Source organism: Macaca nemestrina, chromosome 1 (genome assembly GCF_043159975.1).
Source record: "Macaca nemestrina isolate mMacNem1 chromosome 1, mMacNem.hap1, whole genome shotgun sequence".
Lineage (NCBI taxonomy): Eukaryota > Metazoa > Chordata > Mammalia > Primates > Cercopithecidae > Macaca > Macaca nemestrina.
The window spans coordinates 108,575,428-108,592,960 of NC_092125.1; the positions used below are offsets into that span (position 1 = coordinate 108,575,428).

The following is a 17,533-nucleotide window of genomic DNA, read 5'->3' on the forward strand; positions in this document are numbered from 1 at the left end:
TTAGGACTTTGTCTTTTAAGTCTAACACCCCAACACCAACGTCCTCCCAACCTAGATTTGTGCACACGTGCTGCCCCGTTCCCTGCCCTGGTAGACCATGTTGGACAGAACCCAGGATGAACCCTGTGCATGAGTGTTTCCTCAGAGCTGCTGAGTGAGAGTTTGACACCATCTCTTTCTCCTGTTTTTCACACAGACATGTATGACACAGGAATGGGGTGATGTTTAGATAAATCCTCTGGGCTGGAACTAGGACAGCTGCTATCCAGCTAGTCAGCTTTCTAGATGGATATAGCTAGGACCTAACTCCCCAACTTATGTCAAAAATCGTAATATATTGATTGTCATGTGGATAGCCTGATAGGAAGCCTAAGGAGTTTTGGTAGATAGGAGATTGATTTATCCTTCTCTCCCATCAGCATCCAGCCCAGAGATTTTGGGCTTATTGGTCTAGCATGCTCTTTGTCACACAGGTTCAAGGTTGGGATTCAGCTTCCCAGGGTGATAATGCGGCTAATTAGAGAAGAGGTATACCTGCCACTGAAAGTTTAACTTTTCTTCCTCCCTGAGGTTTCCAAAAAGCTGGAGGAACATGGGGTTTCCAGTATGGGAGCCATGCAGCTTATTAAGTTCAGTCCTGTGGTGGTCCCCATGGAGAAGGATTTGGTTGAAAGCATCTGAGTGGGTAAAAAAAAAAAAGAGCAGGGAAGCTTGGCAGTGCAGTTACTGCCCTAGGGACCCAGTTTTAGAGCTTTGGCCTAGAAGGAAGATCCACTCAGTTGAGAATAGAAGGGAATAAAGTGAAAAGCAGAGGCTGCTTTGTCTCTTCAGTCCTTCTGACCTTAAAGTCTGAGCTGCCCTTCCAGCATCTCCCACAAGTGGTCAAGCATCTGGGCAAGTAGCATTTCTGAGCTGACTTTCTTTTATTAAAGCAGAAAGGTAGAACTTCACTAGAGAAGCAGTTACGATCCAAGTTGGAGCTAAATTCTTTACCTTTGTCTCTCTCCCCTCCCTTCCCACCCCCTCCTTCTCCCTTTGCCCTCTGGCCCTTTCCCAGGAGCTCTCCTCCAGCACCGAGAGTATTGATAATTCATTCAGTTCCGTAAGTGGGGTCAGGCTGGGACTGGGTGGCAGGCTCCCCCAATGGCCGCATTTCCTCTCCGTCCCCAGGTCTTCTGAGCCCCCAGGCCAAGGCTGAAGTTAAAATGCCCCTTTTCTTCCTGGGAGATCAGCTCCTCCCTCCCAGACCTCCCAGATCTGCTCTCCCTGACCTTTGCGGTGGAAATCCTGAGCCCAGGCTGAGATGAGCTCAGCTGATCCTTCTCTCAGAGACAGCTGGAGTATAGTGCTGCTCAGCCCCCAGCTCCTGAGTGTCTGGAGCAAACAGCTGGGAGAGAGGTAGAATTCACTCCTGGATTGGAGCCAAAAACTGCCTAGCAGAAACCCCCAGGATCCTGTTTCTCCCACCCAGAACCCTTTCCCCATGGCTTCTGCCGTGAGATTATCAACTATTTATTAATAATCTTCTAAATGTTAGGCCCTGTGCTGGTGAGCTGACTCCAAAAACAAATAGGACTTGGCTTGAAGGAAAGTTTTGCCTCCCCACAACTGGTTTTCTTTTTTAACTTCAACCACATTTTTTCCAGGTCTGAGTTCTTCCCTTTTTCCAGCTCACTGCCCAGGATGTTCCATAATCCCCTCTCCTTTCTTGTTCCCTCTGGACTAACCCATGACCCTTTGGTCCCACAGGGTCTTGGACCTTGTTGCTGGGCAAAGACGTGAGAGGAAATGCAGGACCTCTGGGAGTTTGGATGATTTTTTTTATATTTTCTATTTGATTTGTCTATCAAATCAGTTTTCTCTGTTCTGTGCTAATCCCCTTTCAGTCATGATTCCTATCTCCTCCCATGTGGCAAAGCCTCTCTCTTGAGGCCTGGGGTCACATTTCCAACATGCTCATGTAACTTAGGGGCCCCTAACCCAAATGCTGATTTGAGAATGGGAAGGAATTCTGCCTTTTCTAATCTGAGATGATTATGAATTGGTTGGGGTAGAGGGTCCTTGGGACAGAGATCAGTTGCCATCTGAGTGGATTCAGATGAAGGAAGAAGTGAGTCTTCAAATTTCCTCTTATTTTCTTTCTCTATTAAACGCCCAGGATATTTTCAGGGACCTTAGAAACCCAATTCCATTGTTTTCCTTTTCTTTTTCTCTTTTCAACAATGTCACCTAAAGCATTCCTGAAGGATTCAGACATCCTCTTTCATTCCCTATGTGGCACTCTGAGCCATCTCCCAAGAGGCAAAGGCCACGATGAGCTTTTCCTTTGAATCCTGGCACTGTTGCACGTGGAGAGGTAGATCTGATACTCCCCAGTTTTCAAAAGAAGCTCTTTTAGAGTGCGAGGGAGCAAGGATAGAAATTCTCAATCCAGAAACTAAGCAAGACACATGGAAAGGGAGAGAAAGGCTTGGTGAGTCAAATGCTGTTTCTACAAGAGGAGGAGAGATTGTTCTTATCCAGCTGAGGGGAGATGGGATAGGGAGTTGGGTGGCTATCTTGATAAAATGCCCCTTACGGTAGAAGGGCTTAGACTGGGAAGAGAGCCCTTCTTCATGTCTAGCTGAGTCCCTCTTTTTCCCCACCTGCACCTTACTTCCCAGACGAACCTTGCTCATTCTGAGGATGACTGAATTGCCCAGCACAAGGAGCCAAACTCACAGCAGGGAATTCATATAGGGAACCTAGTCACTGAGAGGTAGGGGAAGAAGACCCAAAGAGGAGTCACTAAAAGAGACAGGCCTTCAGGGCCATCATCAAGGGCTAAAAGGAGCTGTTGCTTTCTCCATCCACCTACCTCCTTCCATCTGCTTTTTCTTTCTCCTTGATTAATGTAAAGTCTGCTCATCAGCTCATACTCTTTCCATCCCCTGCATGTGCATTGACGCCTTGTAAGAGATTGTGGGACGGACAGGGGGATACCATGGAAATCAACAGAAGTAATTTGAATGACGAGCATCTTCCCTCTTTGAAAGTGGAAATATTGATATGGGGCTCCCTTCTCTAGCCTTGCGGGACTTGGCAGAGCCCCTCGGCAGAGATCTAGCCCAGGGATCCAGATGGAGAGAGGGACAACCCTGTTCTTGAGAAGGGTGAAACAATTCAGGTGTAAGCAGCTCTTCTTTCTGTGCCCCTGGCTAACCTATCCAGATGTTGTCCCCCTGCTCACTCTGAAGCCTTGGTACAGTCCTTAAGGAACCCAAGTTCAAGAGAAGAGGGGTGCATCCTAGTTACCTGGACTCACGGCCTCCCTTACCCTCAAGGATAGCCTGTAGGGAAGGAATGTGCTGGCTATTCTCAATTCAAGCTGTGAAGGGTGGGTGGAAGCGCCTACTAAGACTAAAAAGCAGTTCCTTTCTTGAAGTTCTCCAGATACTGGGGTCTCCGGCCTGCATGGCCAGGAGTGACTGAGTGGGTGGGCCATTGTATTATATGGTTTCTTCACCATCTTTTGTCTTACCCCAAACGCCTGTAGCCTGTTCGACTGGCTCCTGAGAGAGAATTCATCAAGTCCCTGATGGCGATCGGCAAGCGGCTGGCCACACTCCCCACCAAAGAGCAGAAAACACAGAGGCTGATCTCAGAGCTCTCCCTGCTCAACCATAAGCTCCCTGCCCGAGTCTGGCTGCCCACTGCTGGCTTTGACCACCACGTGGTCCGTGTACCCCACACACAGGCTGTTGTCCTCAACTCCAAGGACAAGGTAGATGGGTTCTGGCCCAAACCCCTACCCTGGATGTGACTCTTCACCCATGGTTGTTCAGGGTTTGTGTGTATGACCAGTGATGCCCCCACCAACATCCTAGTCTCCCTTCATAGTTCATGATGCATATGTCGACCATGACTGTCTCAGTGCGATTGTGATTTTGAGAGCCCTCCTGTATCCTTTTTTGGGCTTTGTTTTTCTGGACCAAAGAAACCTAATCTTTTTAGCTTCCTTCTTGCTGTATCTTAGGAGAATTGCTCTTTACCACACCTTATAGTCATTTTGGTAGCTCTTCTCCAGCCCTTCTATAACTCTTGAGCTTTCCAGATACAGCAACCATAAGCATAGAGAAATATTTTGTTTCTAAGACCTTTTCTGAGCAGAGTGAGCAGACAGAAGGAGAGAAGGATGCCCAACTCACACTGGAGAGAATTAGCTGAATGTGTATGCTGACTGGAATATTCATGGTTCAGATTCTTCTTTTTTGTTTGAGACGGAGTCTTACTCTGTCACTGAGGCTGGAGTGCAATGGCACAATCTTGGCTTACTGCAACCTCTGTCGCCTAGGTTCAAGTGATTCTCCTGCCTCAGCCTCCTAAGTAGCTGGGATTACAGGCACCTGCCACCGCACCTGGCTACTTTTTGTAGTTTTAGTAGAGACGGGGTTTCACCATCTTGGCGAGGCTGGTCTTGAACTCCTGACCTCATGATCCACCCTCCTCGTCTTCCCAAAGTGCTGGGATTACGGGCATGAGCCACCGCGCCTGGCCCATATTTTTCTTTCAAAGGAAATACTGAAGTTTGGGATGCTCCTTGGGACAGTACCCAGCTTTGTCCCAGTCTTTTTGTCCACTGTAGCTCCCTGGGCCCTGTCTTCAGGACAAACCCACAGAGGCATCTATGCCTCCCTTACAGGCTGTAATTGATAGTCTAGAGTGGTTTGGCCCAAATGCATCATCTGTACATTTTGGAGCTCAGTTGTTCATAGTTTCAGGGGACTACTGAATGAAGGCTGGAGCTAGGAGAAAGGACAGCAGGAAGAACCTTGCTAACGGAGTTGAGACTTGGGGGTGAATGGTGGAAGTAAGTTGCAAATACTGTTCTCACTCTTTCCCCAGGCTCCCTACCTGATTTATGTGGAAGTCCTTGAATGTGAAAACTTTGACACCACCAGTGTCCCTGCCCGAATCCCTGAGAACCGAATTCGGAGTACGAGGTCCGTAGAGAACTTGCCCGAATGTGGTATTACCCATGAGCAGCGAGCTGGCAGCTTCAGCACTGTGCCTAACTATGACAACGATGATGAGGCCTGGTCGGTGGATGACATAGGCGAGCTGCAGGTGGAGGTGAGGAAGCTTCAAGGAGGTAATGCGGGGGCACAGGAGCTTTCTCCAGGAACTGTCACTATATTGGAAACAAGGCAGCATATCCCAAGGCGGGGTAAGGCAAGTACCCAAATGAGTGGTGCAGGTAGTGAGAGGTAAGAGGGAGAAAGCTCTGAACACCTCTAGTCTGGAATAGATTCAGGTGGAGCTCGTTTTCCTGGTGAAAGAATTCAGATTTAAATGTAAAGAGGAACTTCTAGGCCAAGGGGAGTGAGGGAAATTTAATGAAAATATTTATTGAACACCTGTATAAAATTGTCATAGAATAACAGAGGATGAGAAATCATACATTAATTCATTCAAGAAATATTTATTGAGGGCTTTCTATGTGCCAGACCTGAGTGCTGTGTGCTAGTGAACAATACTTGGCCCCTGCCTACAAGGGGTTTATGACCTAACTGGAAAGAGAACAAGGCCAGTAAGCAAGTAGTTGTGTGGTGAGAGCCAGGTCATGGTGGAAAGGATAGGACATTATAGGAGCACCAGACTTAGGGCAGGCATCACAAGAGATTTCCTGGAGGAAGTAATCTCTCAGCTAAGGCTGGAAGCATGGGTAGGAATTAGCTGGACAAAGACTGCTGGACAGAGGGAACACTGCATGCAAAGGCCAGAAGACAAGAGGGAGCTTGGGCCATTATAGGAACTGAAAGAAATTTTGTCTGGCTGTGATGTGCAGGTGTGGGGTAAGAAGTGGTGAAGAATAAGACTGGACACGTGGGCATGGACCAGTCTACAGGAAGGACCCTATAAGCTGGGGAAAGAAACTTGGACTTCATTCTGGGGCATGAAGAGCCAGAGCAGAATTTTATGTAGAGCTATTAACACAGCTGGCCAGGCGCGGTGGCTCACACCTGTAATCACAACACTTTGGGAGGCCGAGGTGGGTGGATCGCTTGAGGTCAGGATTTCAAGACCAGCCTGGCCAACAAAGTGAAACTCCATCTCTACTAAAAATAGAAAAATTATGCTGGGTATAGTGGCGCACGCCTGTAATCCCAGCACTTTGGGAGGATGAGACGAGTGGATCACCTGAGGTCAGGAGTTCGAGACCAGTGTGGCCAACATGGTGAAACCCCGTCTCCACTAAAAATATAAAAATTAGCCAGGCGTGGTGGCATGTGCCTGTAATCCCAGCTAATCGGGAGGCTGAGGCAGTAGAATTGCTTGAACCCAGAAGGCAGAGGTTGCAGTGAACCAAGATCACGCCACTGCACTTCAGCCTGGGTGACAAGCAAAACTCCATCTCAAAAGAAAAAAAAAAAAGGGCCGGGTGTGGTGGAGCATACCTGTAATCCCAGCTACTTGGGAGGCTGAAGCACAAGAATCACTTGAATCTGGGAAGCGGAGGCTGCAGGGAGCCGAGATCACAGCATTGCCTTCCAAACTGGCCGACAGAGTGAGACCCTGTCTTAAAACAAAACAAACCAAAAACACAGCCAGGGTCAGGTGTGGTGGCTCACACCTGTGATTCCAGCACTTCGGGAGGCTAAGGTGGGCGGATCACCTGAGGTCAGGAGTTCAAGACCATCCTGGCTAACATGGTGAAACCCCGTCTCTACTAAAAAAAAAAACAAAAAACAAAAAACTAGCCGGGCGAGGTGACAGGCACCTATAGTCCCAGCTACTCGGGAGGCTGAGGCAGGAGAATGGCGTGAACCCGGGAGGCGGAGCTTGCAGTGAGCTGAGATCTGGCCACTGTACTCCAGCCTGGGCGACAGAGCGAGACTCTGTCTCAAAAAAAAACAAACAAAAAAAACACACAGCCAGGTTTCACTCTGCCAAAAGACAGAATCTCTGTCTTTGAGTTTACAGTCCAATTGGAGACATTAGACATTTAAGAAAAAAAAATTTAGATATACAACAAAGCAGTGTGTACTAGGTGACAAAGGGAATTGAGAAGAAATGCTCTGGTATAAAGGAAAGAAGAGACTTGACATGGGCCTTGGGGTCTGGTAGAATATTCTGTAGTTAGAGAGAGATGAGAAGATAAGACTGAATGACTTAGATTGAAGAAACTGTCAGAAGCTAGTCTGCAGAGGGTCTGCTTTGGACCCTAGGGGAGAACACATCCCTAGCCTTGGGGGGTTCTCAGTGAGGCTGAAATTTTGAGCTCCTGTGATGGTCCTGGCAGTGGTTTGCAAACTTCAGTGCATTGGAAGTCTTCTGGAGAACTTGTTAAAAATTCAGACTTTCAGATCCCATTCCCAGTAATTCTAATTCAGATTGATGGTGGGGCCTGGGAGTCTGCATTCCGGGTAATTCTGATGCAGGTAGTTCACATGTTGAGAAATGCTGCTCTGGGCAGCCTGGGGTCCAAGTAATCAACATGGTGTGTAAGCAGAGTTTGAAAGGGAGGGATGAGCATGCTGCAGTGATAGCAAGCAAGCAGGAGGGGAAAGACAGGAGACCTATACTTAGCACTTCTGACCAGCACTCCCCTGCTATCTCCAGCTCCCCGAAGTGCACACCAACAGCTGTGACAACATCTCCCAGTTCTCTGTGGACAGCATCACTAGCCAGGAGAGCAAGGAGCCTGTGTTCATTGCAGCAGGGGACATCCGGTATGGCCAGATCATATTGCCTCTATTAAAAATACAAAAAAATTAGCCGGGCGTGGTGGCGGACGCCTGTAGTCCCAGCTACTCGAGAGGCTGAGGCAGGAGAATGACATGAACCCAGGAGGCGGAGCTGGCAGTGAGCCATGATGGCACCACTGCACTCCAGCCCGGGCAACAGAGCGAGACTCCATCTCAAAAAAAAAAAAAAAAGCACCCCAGGAAGGAGTTCGAGCAGTGTGTCTCAAAGTGTGGTCTCAAAGTGACTGTTTGTCAGAATCCAGAGGGAGGAAGGAGGCCTTGTTGAAAATGCAGATTCTAGGCCAGGTGCGGTGGCTCACACCTGTAATATCAGCACTTTGGGAGGCCGCAGTGGGTGGATCACAAGGTCAGGAGATCGAGACTCCTGGCTAACACAGTGCAACCCCATCTCTACTAAAAAAACACACACAAAAAATTAGCTGGGTGTGGTGGTGGGCGCCTGTAGTCCCAGCTACTCGGGAGGCTAAGGCAGGAGAATGATGTGAACCTGGGAGGTGGAGCTTGCAGTGAGCCGAGATCATGCCACTGCACTCCAGCCTGGGAGACAGAGCAAAACTCTGTCCAAAAAAAAAAAAAAAATGCAGATTCTAGAGACACCCATTCTGAATCAGTCTTGATAGAGGAATATGGAGTGCCTGGTAATCTTAATTTTAACATGACTACAATCACTAAGTTAGCAAAAAGGTGTCACTGGTTATGTTTTCTTCCATGAGTCCCGTTCAGCCTGGGTTCCTATCTTAGTGTGCCCAGAATCCAGGAGACAGTGCAGGAAATGTCAGTATAGATGGCATGGGGCTTGTGGGTAGCTCCTCCAAGCAAATGATGTATTTTCTTCCTCACAGCCGGCGCCTTTCGGAACAGCTGGCTCATACCCCGACAGCCTTCAAACGAGACCCAGAAGATCCTTCTGCAGTTGCTCTCAAAGAGCCCTGGCAGGAGAAAGTACGGTGAGTTGGGTGTGGGTCTCTGAACACCTCTTAAAGCTCAGAGGCAGTTGCAGGGGCTCACTGTACCAACTTTATTGTCCATCAGCCTCCAAAAAAATCTGTCAGACTCGCAGCCTCCAAAAAAATCTGTCAGACTCGCAGGCCGTCTGGGTCCTTGCCCTATGGGGCATTTGCTTGGAATTTTTTGTGGAAGCTATGTCTCTTGTCCTCACCGTGGCATCAACCTTTGACACCCTTTACTTCTCTCCTCACAGGAGGATCAGAGAGGGCTCCCCCTATGGCCATCTCCCCAGTTGGCGGCTCCTGTCAGTCATTGTCAAGTGTGGGGATGACCTTCGGCAAGAGCTTCTGGCCTTTCAGGTGTTGAAGCAACTGCAGGTAAGAGAAGAGAAGGAGAGGCCAGGCACAGTGGCTGTAATCCCAGCACTTTGGGAGGCTGAGGCAGTTGGATCACGAGGTCAGGAGCTCAAGATCAGCCTGGCCAAGATGGTGAAACCCTGTCTCTACTAAAAATACAAAAATTAGCTGGGCACAGTGACGGGCGCCTGTAATCCCAGCTTCTCAGGAGGCTGAGGCAGGAGAATCGCTTGAACCCAGGAGGCGGAGGTTGCAGTGAGCCAAGATCGCGCCACTGCAATCTAGCCTGGGCGACAGAGCAAGACTCTGTCAAAAAAAAAAAAAAAAAGAGAGAGGAGGGGAACTCAGCACAACTCCAGCCAACCTGAGGTAACTACACAGATTATTCTCACCTTCCTGCCCAGGTCTAAAACAAAAGCAGAGTAAAGAAAAGCTAGGCAACTTTCCCCTGGGAAGAATAGCCATAGGAACAACTCCACAGCGGCCTCTTTTGGCCCTTTTGTGACTTGCACCTGCCCTGTTCCAAGTCAGAACTTTAGAGTGCTAGGTTTGCCTTTTAGATCAAAACTTCCAAAATGGGCTGGCACCCTGGCATGGGCCTGTAGTCTCAGCTAGTCAGGAGGCTGAGGCGGGAGGATGTCTTGAGCCCAGGAGTTCTGGGCTATAGTCCGCTATGCCAATTGGGTGTCCATGCTAAGTTCGTCATCAATATGGTGACCTCCTGGGAACAGGGGACCACCAGGTTGCCTAAGGGAGGGGTGAACTGGCCCAGGTCGGAAATGGAGCAGGTCAGGACTCCTGTGCTGATCAGTAAAAGGATCGAGACTGAATAGCCACTGCACTCCAGCCTGATCAACATAGTAAGACCCTGTCTCTAAGAAAAATATGCATTTGAAGAAATCAGCATTTCTTTTCTTTTTGAGATGGAGTTTTGCTCTTGTTGTCTAGGCTGGAGTGCAATGGCGCGATCTCGGCTCACCGCAACCTCTGCCTCCCAGGTTCAAGCGATTCTTCTGCCTCAGCCTTCCCAAGTAGCTGGGATTATAGGCATGCACCACCACACCCGGCTAATTTTGTATTTTTTAGTAGACATAGGGTTTCTCCATGTGAGCCAGGCTGGTCTCGAACTCCCAACCTCAGGTGATCCGCCCACTTCAGCCTCCCAAAGTGCTGGGATTACAGGTGTGAGCTACCACGCCTGGCTGAAGAAATCAGCATCTCTAACTGAAGTGAGCCAAAACCAAAATTTTGCTAAGGCAAAGTTTAGTGACCCACCTTCTCCTAGTGTTAAGTGTGTGCTAAGGTACATGGAAGACCAATTTATTTATACAAGATACTGAGACTTTTTCAAGAAATAGCTGTCAAATCTCAAGCTGAAGATCTAAATGTGAACAGTTTACTAATGCACTACTGAAGTTTAAATCTGTGGTACAATCATTGTAAACATGGGGTTCATTTCTCTAAATTGATTTCTAAACTGAAATTACTGGAAGACTTCCTTTCCCGTTTTTGCCAAATTCAATTTCTGGTTTTTGGCATATATCCATTATTCAAACTTAATGCCTCTAATTTTAATGCCAACACAATTGGTTGTAATCAATTTTTTTTTTTTTTTTTTTTTGAGACAGAGTCTCGCTCTGTCGCCCAGGCTGGAGTGCAGTGGTGTGATCTCGGTTCACTGCAAGCTCCACCTCCCGGCTTCACGCCATTCTCCTGCCTCAGCCTCCCGAGTAGCTGGGACTACAGGCACCCACCACCACGCCCAGCTAATTTTTTGTATTTTTAGTAGAGACGGGGTTTCACTGTGTTAGCCAGGATGGTCTTGATCTCCTGACCTTGTGATCCACCTGCCTCGGCCTCCCAAAGTGCTGGGATTACAGGCGTGAGCCACTGTGCCCAGCCCAAATTTTTAAATAATAATCATTTGGTCCTCCCCCTTTAAAAAACAAACAACATAAAAGCTTCCCAAATGGTCTGTAGCAGGTAGGTTATAGTGTGCTAAAATATTGATCTTCTGATCCCCCTGGGTTAGTTACCTGCAAGCCACTTAATTTGTTTAATACTGTTCTTTATACCATATAAATGTTTTCATTTTCCAGAGAAGTCTTCTCTGGACCTAAATCCTTTCTTTTTTTCTTTTTCTTTTTTGTCTTTTTGGAGAGAGTCTCGCTTTGTCGCCCAGGCTGGAGTGTAGTGGTGCAGTCTTGGCTCACTGCAACCTCCACCTCCTGGGTTCAAGTGATTCTCCTGAGTAGCTGGGATTACAGGCATGCACCACCACGCCTGGCTAATTTCTGTATTTTTAGTAGAGATAAGGTTTCATTCTCTACTGAGGTTAGCCAGGCTGGTCTTGAACTCCTGACCTCAGGTGATCCACCCTCCTTGGTCTCCCAGAGTGCTGGGATTACAAGCATAAGCCACTGCACCTGGCCTCTTTTTTCTTATTATTTGAACTTACAGCTCCCATTCTCCCTGCTTGAGAGGGGATAGTGAAGTTCCCTGTTCTCCCTGCCTCTCTTGGACTTTCTACTTATGTGATACCTTTTCCCACATACCTAAGTGTAGTTTCCTGACTTTGTCAGGCCCTAGACTTCTTTTCAAAACTCCCTGGTTCTCACTGGGTTAAGTGAGTCTTACTCACTTGATGGCTTAGAATCCAGTGCCAGCAAGGAAAGAGGTTAGAGAAAGGGAGGAGTTTTAGCCTCCTTCTCTAGTTTGGAGAAAGGTAAGAGTCCTGTATCCTTCATGTCTCCTCACAGTCCATTTGGGAACAGGAGCGAGTGCCCCTTTGGATCAAGCCATACAAGATTCTTGTGATTTCGGCTGATAGTGGCATGATTGAACCAGTGGTCAACGCTGTGTCCATCCATCAGGTGAAGAAACAGTCACAGCTCTCCTTGCTCGATTACTTTCTACAGGAGCATGGCAGTTACACCACTGAGGCATTCCTCAGTGCCCAGCGAAATTTTGTGCAAAGTTGTGCTGGGTACTGCTTGGTCTGCTACCTGCTGCAAGTCAAGGACAGGTAGGTGACTTCTGCTGCTCATCCTAACATTTCTCCAGGGTTCTCTCCATCCCTTCGTGTGTAGTTCTCAATTACTTATTACTGCCCTCCATGGCAAAGATGTGAAAAATGAAACAATATTTTTAAGCAGAGACAGATGTGTTCACATGACATTAAGTCAGGAGGCAGACTAATAAGAACTAGGGTAACAGGGCAAAGAAATGAAGGATTTATGGGAGGACTAAGGATTTGAGTGAGCAGGGTCTTCAAGAACAAGGGAGAATGATGACAGAGGAAGCTGCAGAGAAGGTACATCCCAGCTAGAAGAAATAATTGAATTGTGATTAAAGCACAGACTGCACTGCATGGCAGTGGAATAGGAGGTGGTACCATCAGGCAGGTAAATTGAGGCCAGTTGAAGGGCCTTCATTGTGAAGCTTAGGTGTTTTATTTTGCAGGCAGAGGAATGACATGATTCAGTCTGTGTTGAGTAAATGCCCTGTGGCACGGTGGGTGAAGGCGGATGTAATTGGGTGTTTAGCAACAAAGCGAGCGATAATAGGGCCTAGCACTAAGGGTAGTGGTTCGTGACTGAGAGCAAAAAGGAGAAACATGATGGAGATCAAGTGGAAACTCTCAGCCATGAACTCTCCTCACTTCTTATTCCAGCATATGATTTCCACAGCTTTTAAGTATCTGTTGTTTTGCCCAGAGCTGTCATTTTTTTTTCAATATCACATGACCTTGATGAAACCTAACTACACATGTAGGTGAGGCAGATAATGTACAAAGATAATTACACCATCTAGGCCCTGCCTTCTAAGAGTTTCTCCCAACAGTGATCCAGGGTCTCTGCCCTGAATGCCCCTATAAGTTCCGTCTCTGCCTCGGCATAGGGCAGCTGTCCTGGGAAGGCGGAAATGCAGTGGCCGGTGCTGCTGGGGTTTCCAGTAACATGGTGGCCCATTAAGATCTAGCTAACAATGGCTAGGTGTGGTGGCTCATGCCTATAATCCCAGCACTTTAGGAGGCTGAGGTGGGCGGATCACGTGAGGTCAGGAGTTCAAGACCAGCCTGGCCAACATGGTGAAACCCCATCTCTACTAAAAATACAAAAAAAAAAATCAGCTGGGCATGGTGGCAGGCGCCTGTAATCCCGGCTACTTGGGAGGCTGAGGCAGGAAAATCGCTTGAACCCGGGAGGCAGAGGTTGCAACGAGCCAAGGTGGCGCCATTGTACTCCAGGCTGGGCGACAAGGGTGAAACTCAAACTCAAAAAAAAAAGAAATGTATATATATAAATAAACTGGGCTTGGTGATACACACCTGTAATCCCAGCTACTTGGGAGGTGAGGCAGGAGAATTGCTTGAACCCAGGAGGCAGAGATTGCAGTGAACCAAGATCATGCCACAGTACTTCAGTCCGGGCAACAGGGCGAGTCTCAAAAAAAAAAAAAGAAGATCTAGCTAACAAGGCTGAGGCAGGAGGATCGCTTGAGCCCAGGAATTCAAGACCAGCCTAGGCAACCTAATGAGATCCTGTCTTTACAAAAAAATAAACGAAAATTAGCCGAGCATGGTGGGATACAGCTGTGGTCCCAGCTGCTTCAGAGGCTGAGGTGGGAGGATCACTTGAGCAGGAGGTTAAGGGCAACAGAGCGAGACCCTGTCTAAAAATACCAAAATAACTAGCTAGCTAACAGAGCAGCTTATTAGAAATCTAGCATCTAGTCTGGACACAATGGCTCACACCTGTAATCCCAACACTTTGGGAGCCTGAGGCAGGTGAATCACTTGAGGTCAGTAGTTCAAGACCAGCCTGACCAACATGGCAAAACCCCATCTCTACTAAAAATACCAAATACTTGCCAGGCATGGTGGCGCATGCCTGTAATCCCAGCCACTCGGGAGGCTGAAGCAGGACAATTGCTGGAACCCAGGAGGTGGAGGTTGCAGTGAGACAAGATTGCACCACTGCACAACAGCCTGGGTGACACCGAGACTCTATCTCAAAAAATAAAAATAAAAATTAGTCTTAGGCTGGGCGCAGTGGCTCATGCCTGTAATCCCAGCACTTTGGGAGGCTGAGGTGGGCGAATCAACTGAGGTCAGGAGGTCAGCATGACCAAGACCATGAAACCCCATCTCTACTAAAAATAAAAAATTAGCCGGGTGTGGTGGCAGGCGCCTGTATTCCCAGCTACTCGGGAGGCTGAGGAGTATCACTTGAATCCAGGAGGTGGAGGTTGCAGTGAGCCAAGATCGCACCACTGCACTCCAGCCTGGGCGACAGAGTGAGACTCTGTCTCAAAAAAAAGGAAATCTAGCATCTATTAAGTTCTACCATGGCCTGACATTCTTATATTTAAACCAGATGAAAACCCTGTCAGACACGTGTTTCCTCATGAGGGAAACAGTCAGGTAGCTATTAGACCCTGTGCTCATTCCACCCTCCCAGCCCTACAAATGGACCCAGGCTCTGCATTTGAGAACTATAGGAGAATGTAAGTTTTTTGTTTTTTGTTTTTTTTTTGGTGAGACGGAGTCTTTCTCTGTTGTCCAGGCTGGAGTGCAGTGGTGTGATCTCGGCTCACTGCAACCTCAGCCTTCCAGGGTTCAGGTGATTCTCCCACCTCAGCCTCCTGATTAGCTGGGATTACAGGCATGCGCCACCACGCCCAGCTAATTTTTGTATTTTTAGTAGAGACGGGGTTTCAGGGTTTCAACATGTTGGCCAGGCTGGTCTCAAACTCCTGAGCTCAGGTGATCCACCTGCCTCAGCCTCCAAAGTGCTGGGATTACAGGCATGAGCCACTGTGCCCAGCTGAGAATGTAATTATAAGGAATTTGATTGCAAGCTTCAGACTATCTCGAAGTGTCAGGATTTTGAACTCAGGGCCCAGGGAGCCCAGAGCTCAGCCCTGGGATTGAGTAAATGGGTGGCAGGGAAGCTGGCACTAGTCAGGCCCCAGGGCTTTCCTTTAGGAAACTAGTATGTTTGGAAGATGAGAGTCCATCCTCTAAAAAAGGAGGAATAGAGGAGGGCAGGTAGCTGATAAGCCGTTCATAGTACCTCAAAAAAGAATATAGTCAAGCCATGAATGGAATCAACCACTGGAAAGAAGTGGCAACAATGAAAGACGCCCCATACTGGAGTCGGGCTTTAGGATCTCTTTAACTACTTCAGAAGTAGTCCTAAGCAGCTTTCCAGCTGGAGCTAACTCTGGTAGTGAAAGAGAGGGTTTGGGACCTTGGGCAAGTAAATCACTTCCTCTCTCAGGGCCTCTGTTTCTTCACCTGTAAAATGTGAGGTTGAATCATGACAACTCCTAGAACCATTCTAGCTCACAAGATAGTGCCTGGATTACTAAATCTTTAGTGTTTTCCCAGAGAAGGGAAGAACTCAGGTGGGAGTAGGTTCTCCTTTTGTCCCTGCTTTTTTGGCCAAACCAACCCCAGAGAAGGTGGCCCTCAGACCATGAGCTCTTAGCCTAACAAAGCCTCTATTGACACTGAGGAGGCCGGTTATGTTGAATAGGCCAGGCCTCACATGCTTAGCATGTTAATTGTTCCTTCTGCTACTGGCCATTCATGTGGGAATCACAAAGACCTGGAATTTATCTCCCTTTAACTCTTCTACAGCTGCCCTGTAGTACTGCCTCCTGAGACTTTTTACATAAGTGATTTAAAACTTACCCCTCGAAACCCCCACGCTATTTTACCTTTCAGCTCCACTCAGCCCACTTGCCTCTGTTGTTGCTCCCTTCTGGTGAGGCCTCTGATCTGCAGTGGGGTGACAGGAGTTACAAATAACCCACAGGTAAACAGGCTCTGAGTGGAGCCTCCCCTGGATAGCACACTTGGCCTCTGTGAAAGCTGGCTGGAGCCTCAGAGGCCCTCTTTCCTTGCTTCTGGATTATCTACTAGATTGGGATAGTTTGGGTGCCAGAAGTGCAATTTCTGGGAAATTGGGAGAATCTTAAACTATTTTTATTAAATTATTAATAGCAATTTCAGACCCCATAGCCTTTGTTAGCAGTTTTCTTTTCTGATTTCCTTTCTTTCCACTGATAGCTTTAGGTCCTAGGAAACTGGACAGGAGATTGGAGTTACAGGCAGCAGGAAACATGGCAGGGGACCCCCCCTGCCTGGTGTCATGTGGCCAGTGTACTGCTGCTTGAGGTTCCAGCCTCAGTCAGACTTACTACTGCCTCTTCCTCTCGTGTATTCCCCCCCTCCTCAGACACAATGGGAACATCCTTTTGGACGCCGAAGGCCACATCATCCACATCGACTTTGGCTTCATCCTCTCCAGCTCACCCCGAAATCTGGGCTTTGAGACGTCAGCCTTTAAGCTGACCACAGAGTTTGTGGATGTGAGTCAAGAAGGAGAGGTGCCTCTGGGGTCATTGTATTCTTTCTCTGTCATGGGAGGGGGAGCTGATGGGCTCCCTGCAAATTAGGGATGAACAGAACAGGCAGTAATTAGGGGTGAGGCAGGAGTTCCTGGGAGCTTCCTGCCTGATAAGGGGGGAAATAACAGGGCCCCAAGAGGAAGAGGAGTTCTGGTAGGCCAGTGAGGACAGGGACCATCCCTGGTGTAAGTCCCCTTGTGCACACAACACTTTCTTCCCTTTCCAGGTGATGGGCGGCCTGGATGGCGACATGTTCAACTACTATAAGATGCTGATGCTGCAAGGGCTGATTGCCGCTCGGAAACACATGGACAAGGTGGTGCAGATCGTGGAGATCATGCAGCAAGGTGGGGCTGGGGTGAGGTCAGGTGCCATAGTGCCTCAGGCTTCCCCTTTAAGTAGGAGCTCTGGAGCATAAGAAAGCTGATCCCACCCCAAGACTTGGGTTGAGGGAGGGGGGTTCCCATAGGGTTTCTAGCTCTGGTCCAGTGCCTTGTTTCTCCTTTAGGACATTCCTCCTGACCCTGGTAAGGCTAAGTCCAGGAGGTTGGGGAAGGGGATAGCAGCACCCGCCTCCTTGGCATCTTTAGGGAGAAAACAGGCTCATTTACAGCCTCCTGGTCCCTCCTCACCTCCCCACCCCTGTCCAGCTCTGAGTTTCTCAGTCTCCTTCCATCTCTCTTCCCCATTCCACTATAACCTCTGATTGCCGTCTTCTGCCACTGTTCAGCTCTGAGAAGTACTTCCCCTCTCATCATCTCCTTCCACTACAGTCTTGCCATCTAGTCTTTTGCTCAGGACCCCCTTCTGTCCTCATCCCCCCCCCAAGGCTCCAGGTGTATACCAGGTCTGAGCTGCCAGTCTCCCCCCTCCCCATTCCTGACCCTACCCCACAGGTTGTCGCCGTTGCTCAGGATCATCCCCATCTGGCCCCATGATGACGGTGGCCCAGGTCATCTGTGAGTGTCAGACGTAGCATAGGCAGAGGTCTGCAACCAGATAAGTGCCCAGCTCAGGGCCCACTCCCTTCAGCCTCCTCCCAGCCTGCCCTCTGGGCCCCTC

At 48.5% G+C, this 17,533-nt stretch overlaps 1 protein-coding gene across 14 annotated transcripts in view; it reads left to right on the top strand.

Moving 5' to 3' along the window:
• LOC105497841 (phosphatidylinositol 4-kinase beta) overlaps positions 1 to 17,533 on the top strand; it is a 36,646-nt gene that overhangs the window by 17,958 nt on the left and 1,155 nt on the right. For 5 of the 14 annotated variants that reach the window (XM_011769285.2, XM_011769286.3, XM_011769283.3 and 2 more), the window contains 10 exons: positions 1,058 to 1,102; positions 3,536 to 3,763; positions 4,885 to 5,112; positions 7,603 to 7,712; positions 8,591 to 8,695; positions 8,950 to 9,073; positions 11,812 to 12,077; positions 16,300 to 16,432; positions 16,698 to 16,818; positions 17,368 to 17,430. In XM_011769285.2, coding sequence (XP_011767587.1) covers positions 1,058 to 1,102; positions 3,536 to 3,763; positions 4,885 to 5,112; positions 7,603 to 7,712; positions 8,591 to 8,695; positions 8,950 to 9,073; positions 11,812 to 12,077; positions 16,300 to 16,432; positions 16,698 to 16,818; positions 17,368 to 17,430 — 1,423 coding nt within the window. The remainder of the gene's footprint in view (positions 1 to 1,057; positions 1,103 to 3,535; positions 3,764 to 4,884; positions 5,113 to 7,602; positions 7,713 to 8,590; positions 8,696 to 8,949; positions 9,074 to 11,811; positions 12,078 to 16,299; positions 16,433 to 16,697; positions 16,819 to 17,367; positions 17,431 to 17,533) is intronic. The other 9 variants (XM_024797979.2, XM_011769289.3, XM_071085575.1 and 6 more) reach the window with 3 other exon arrangements.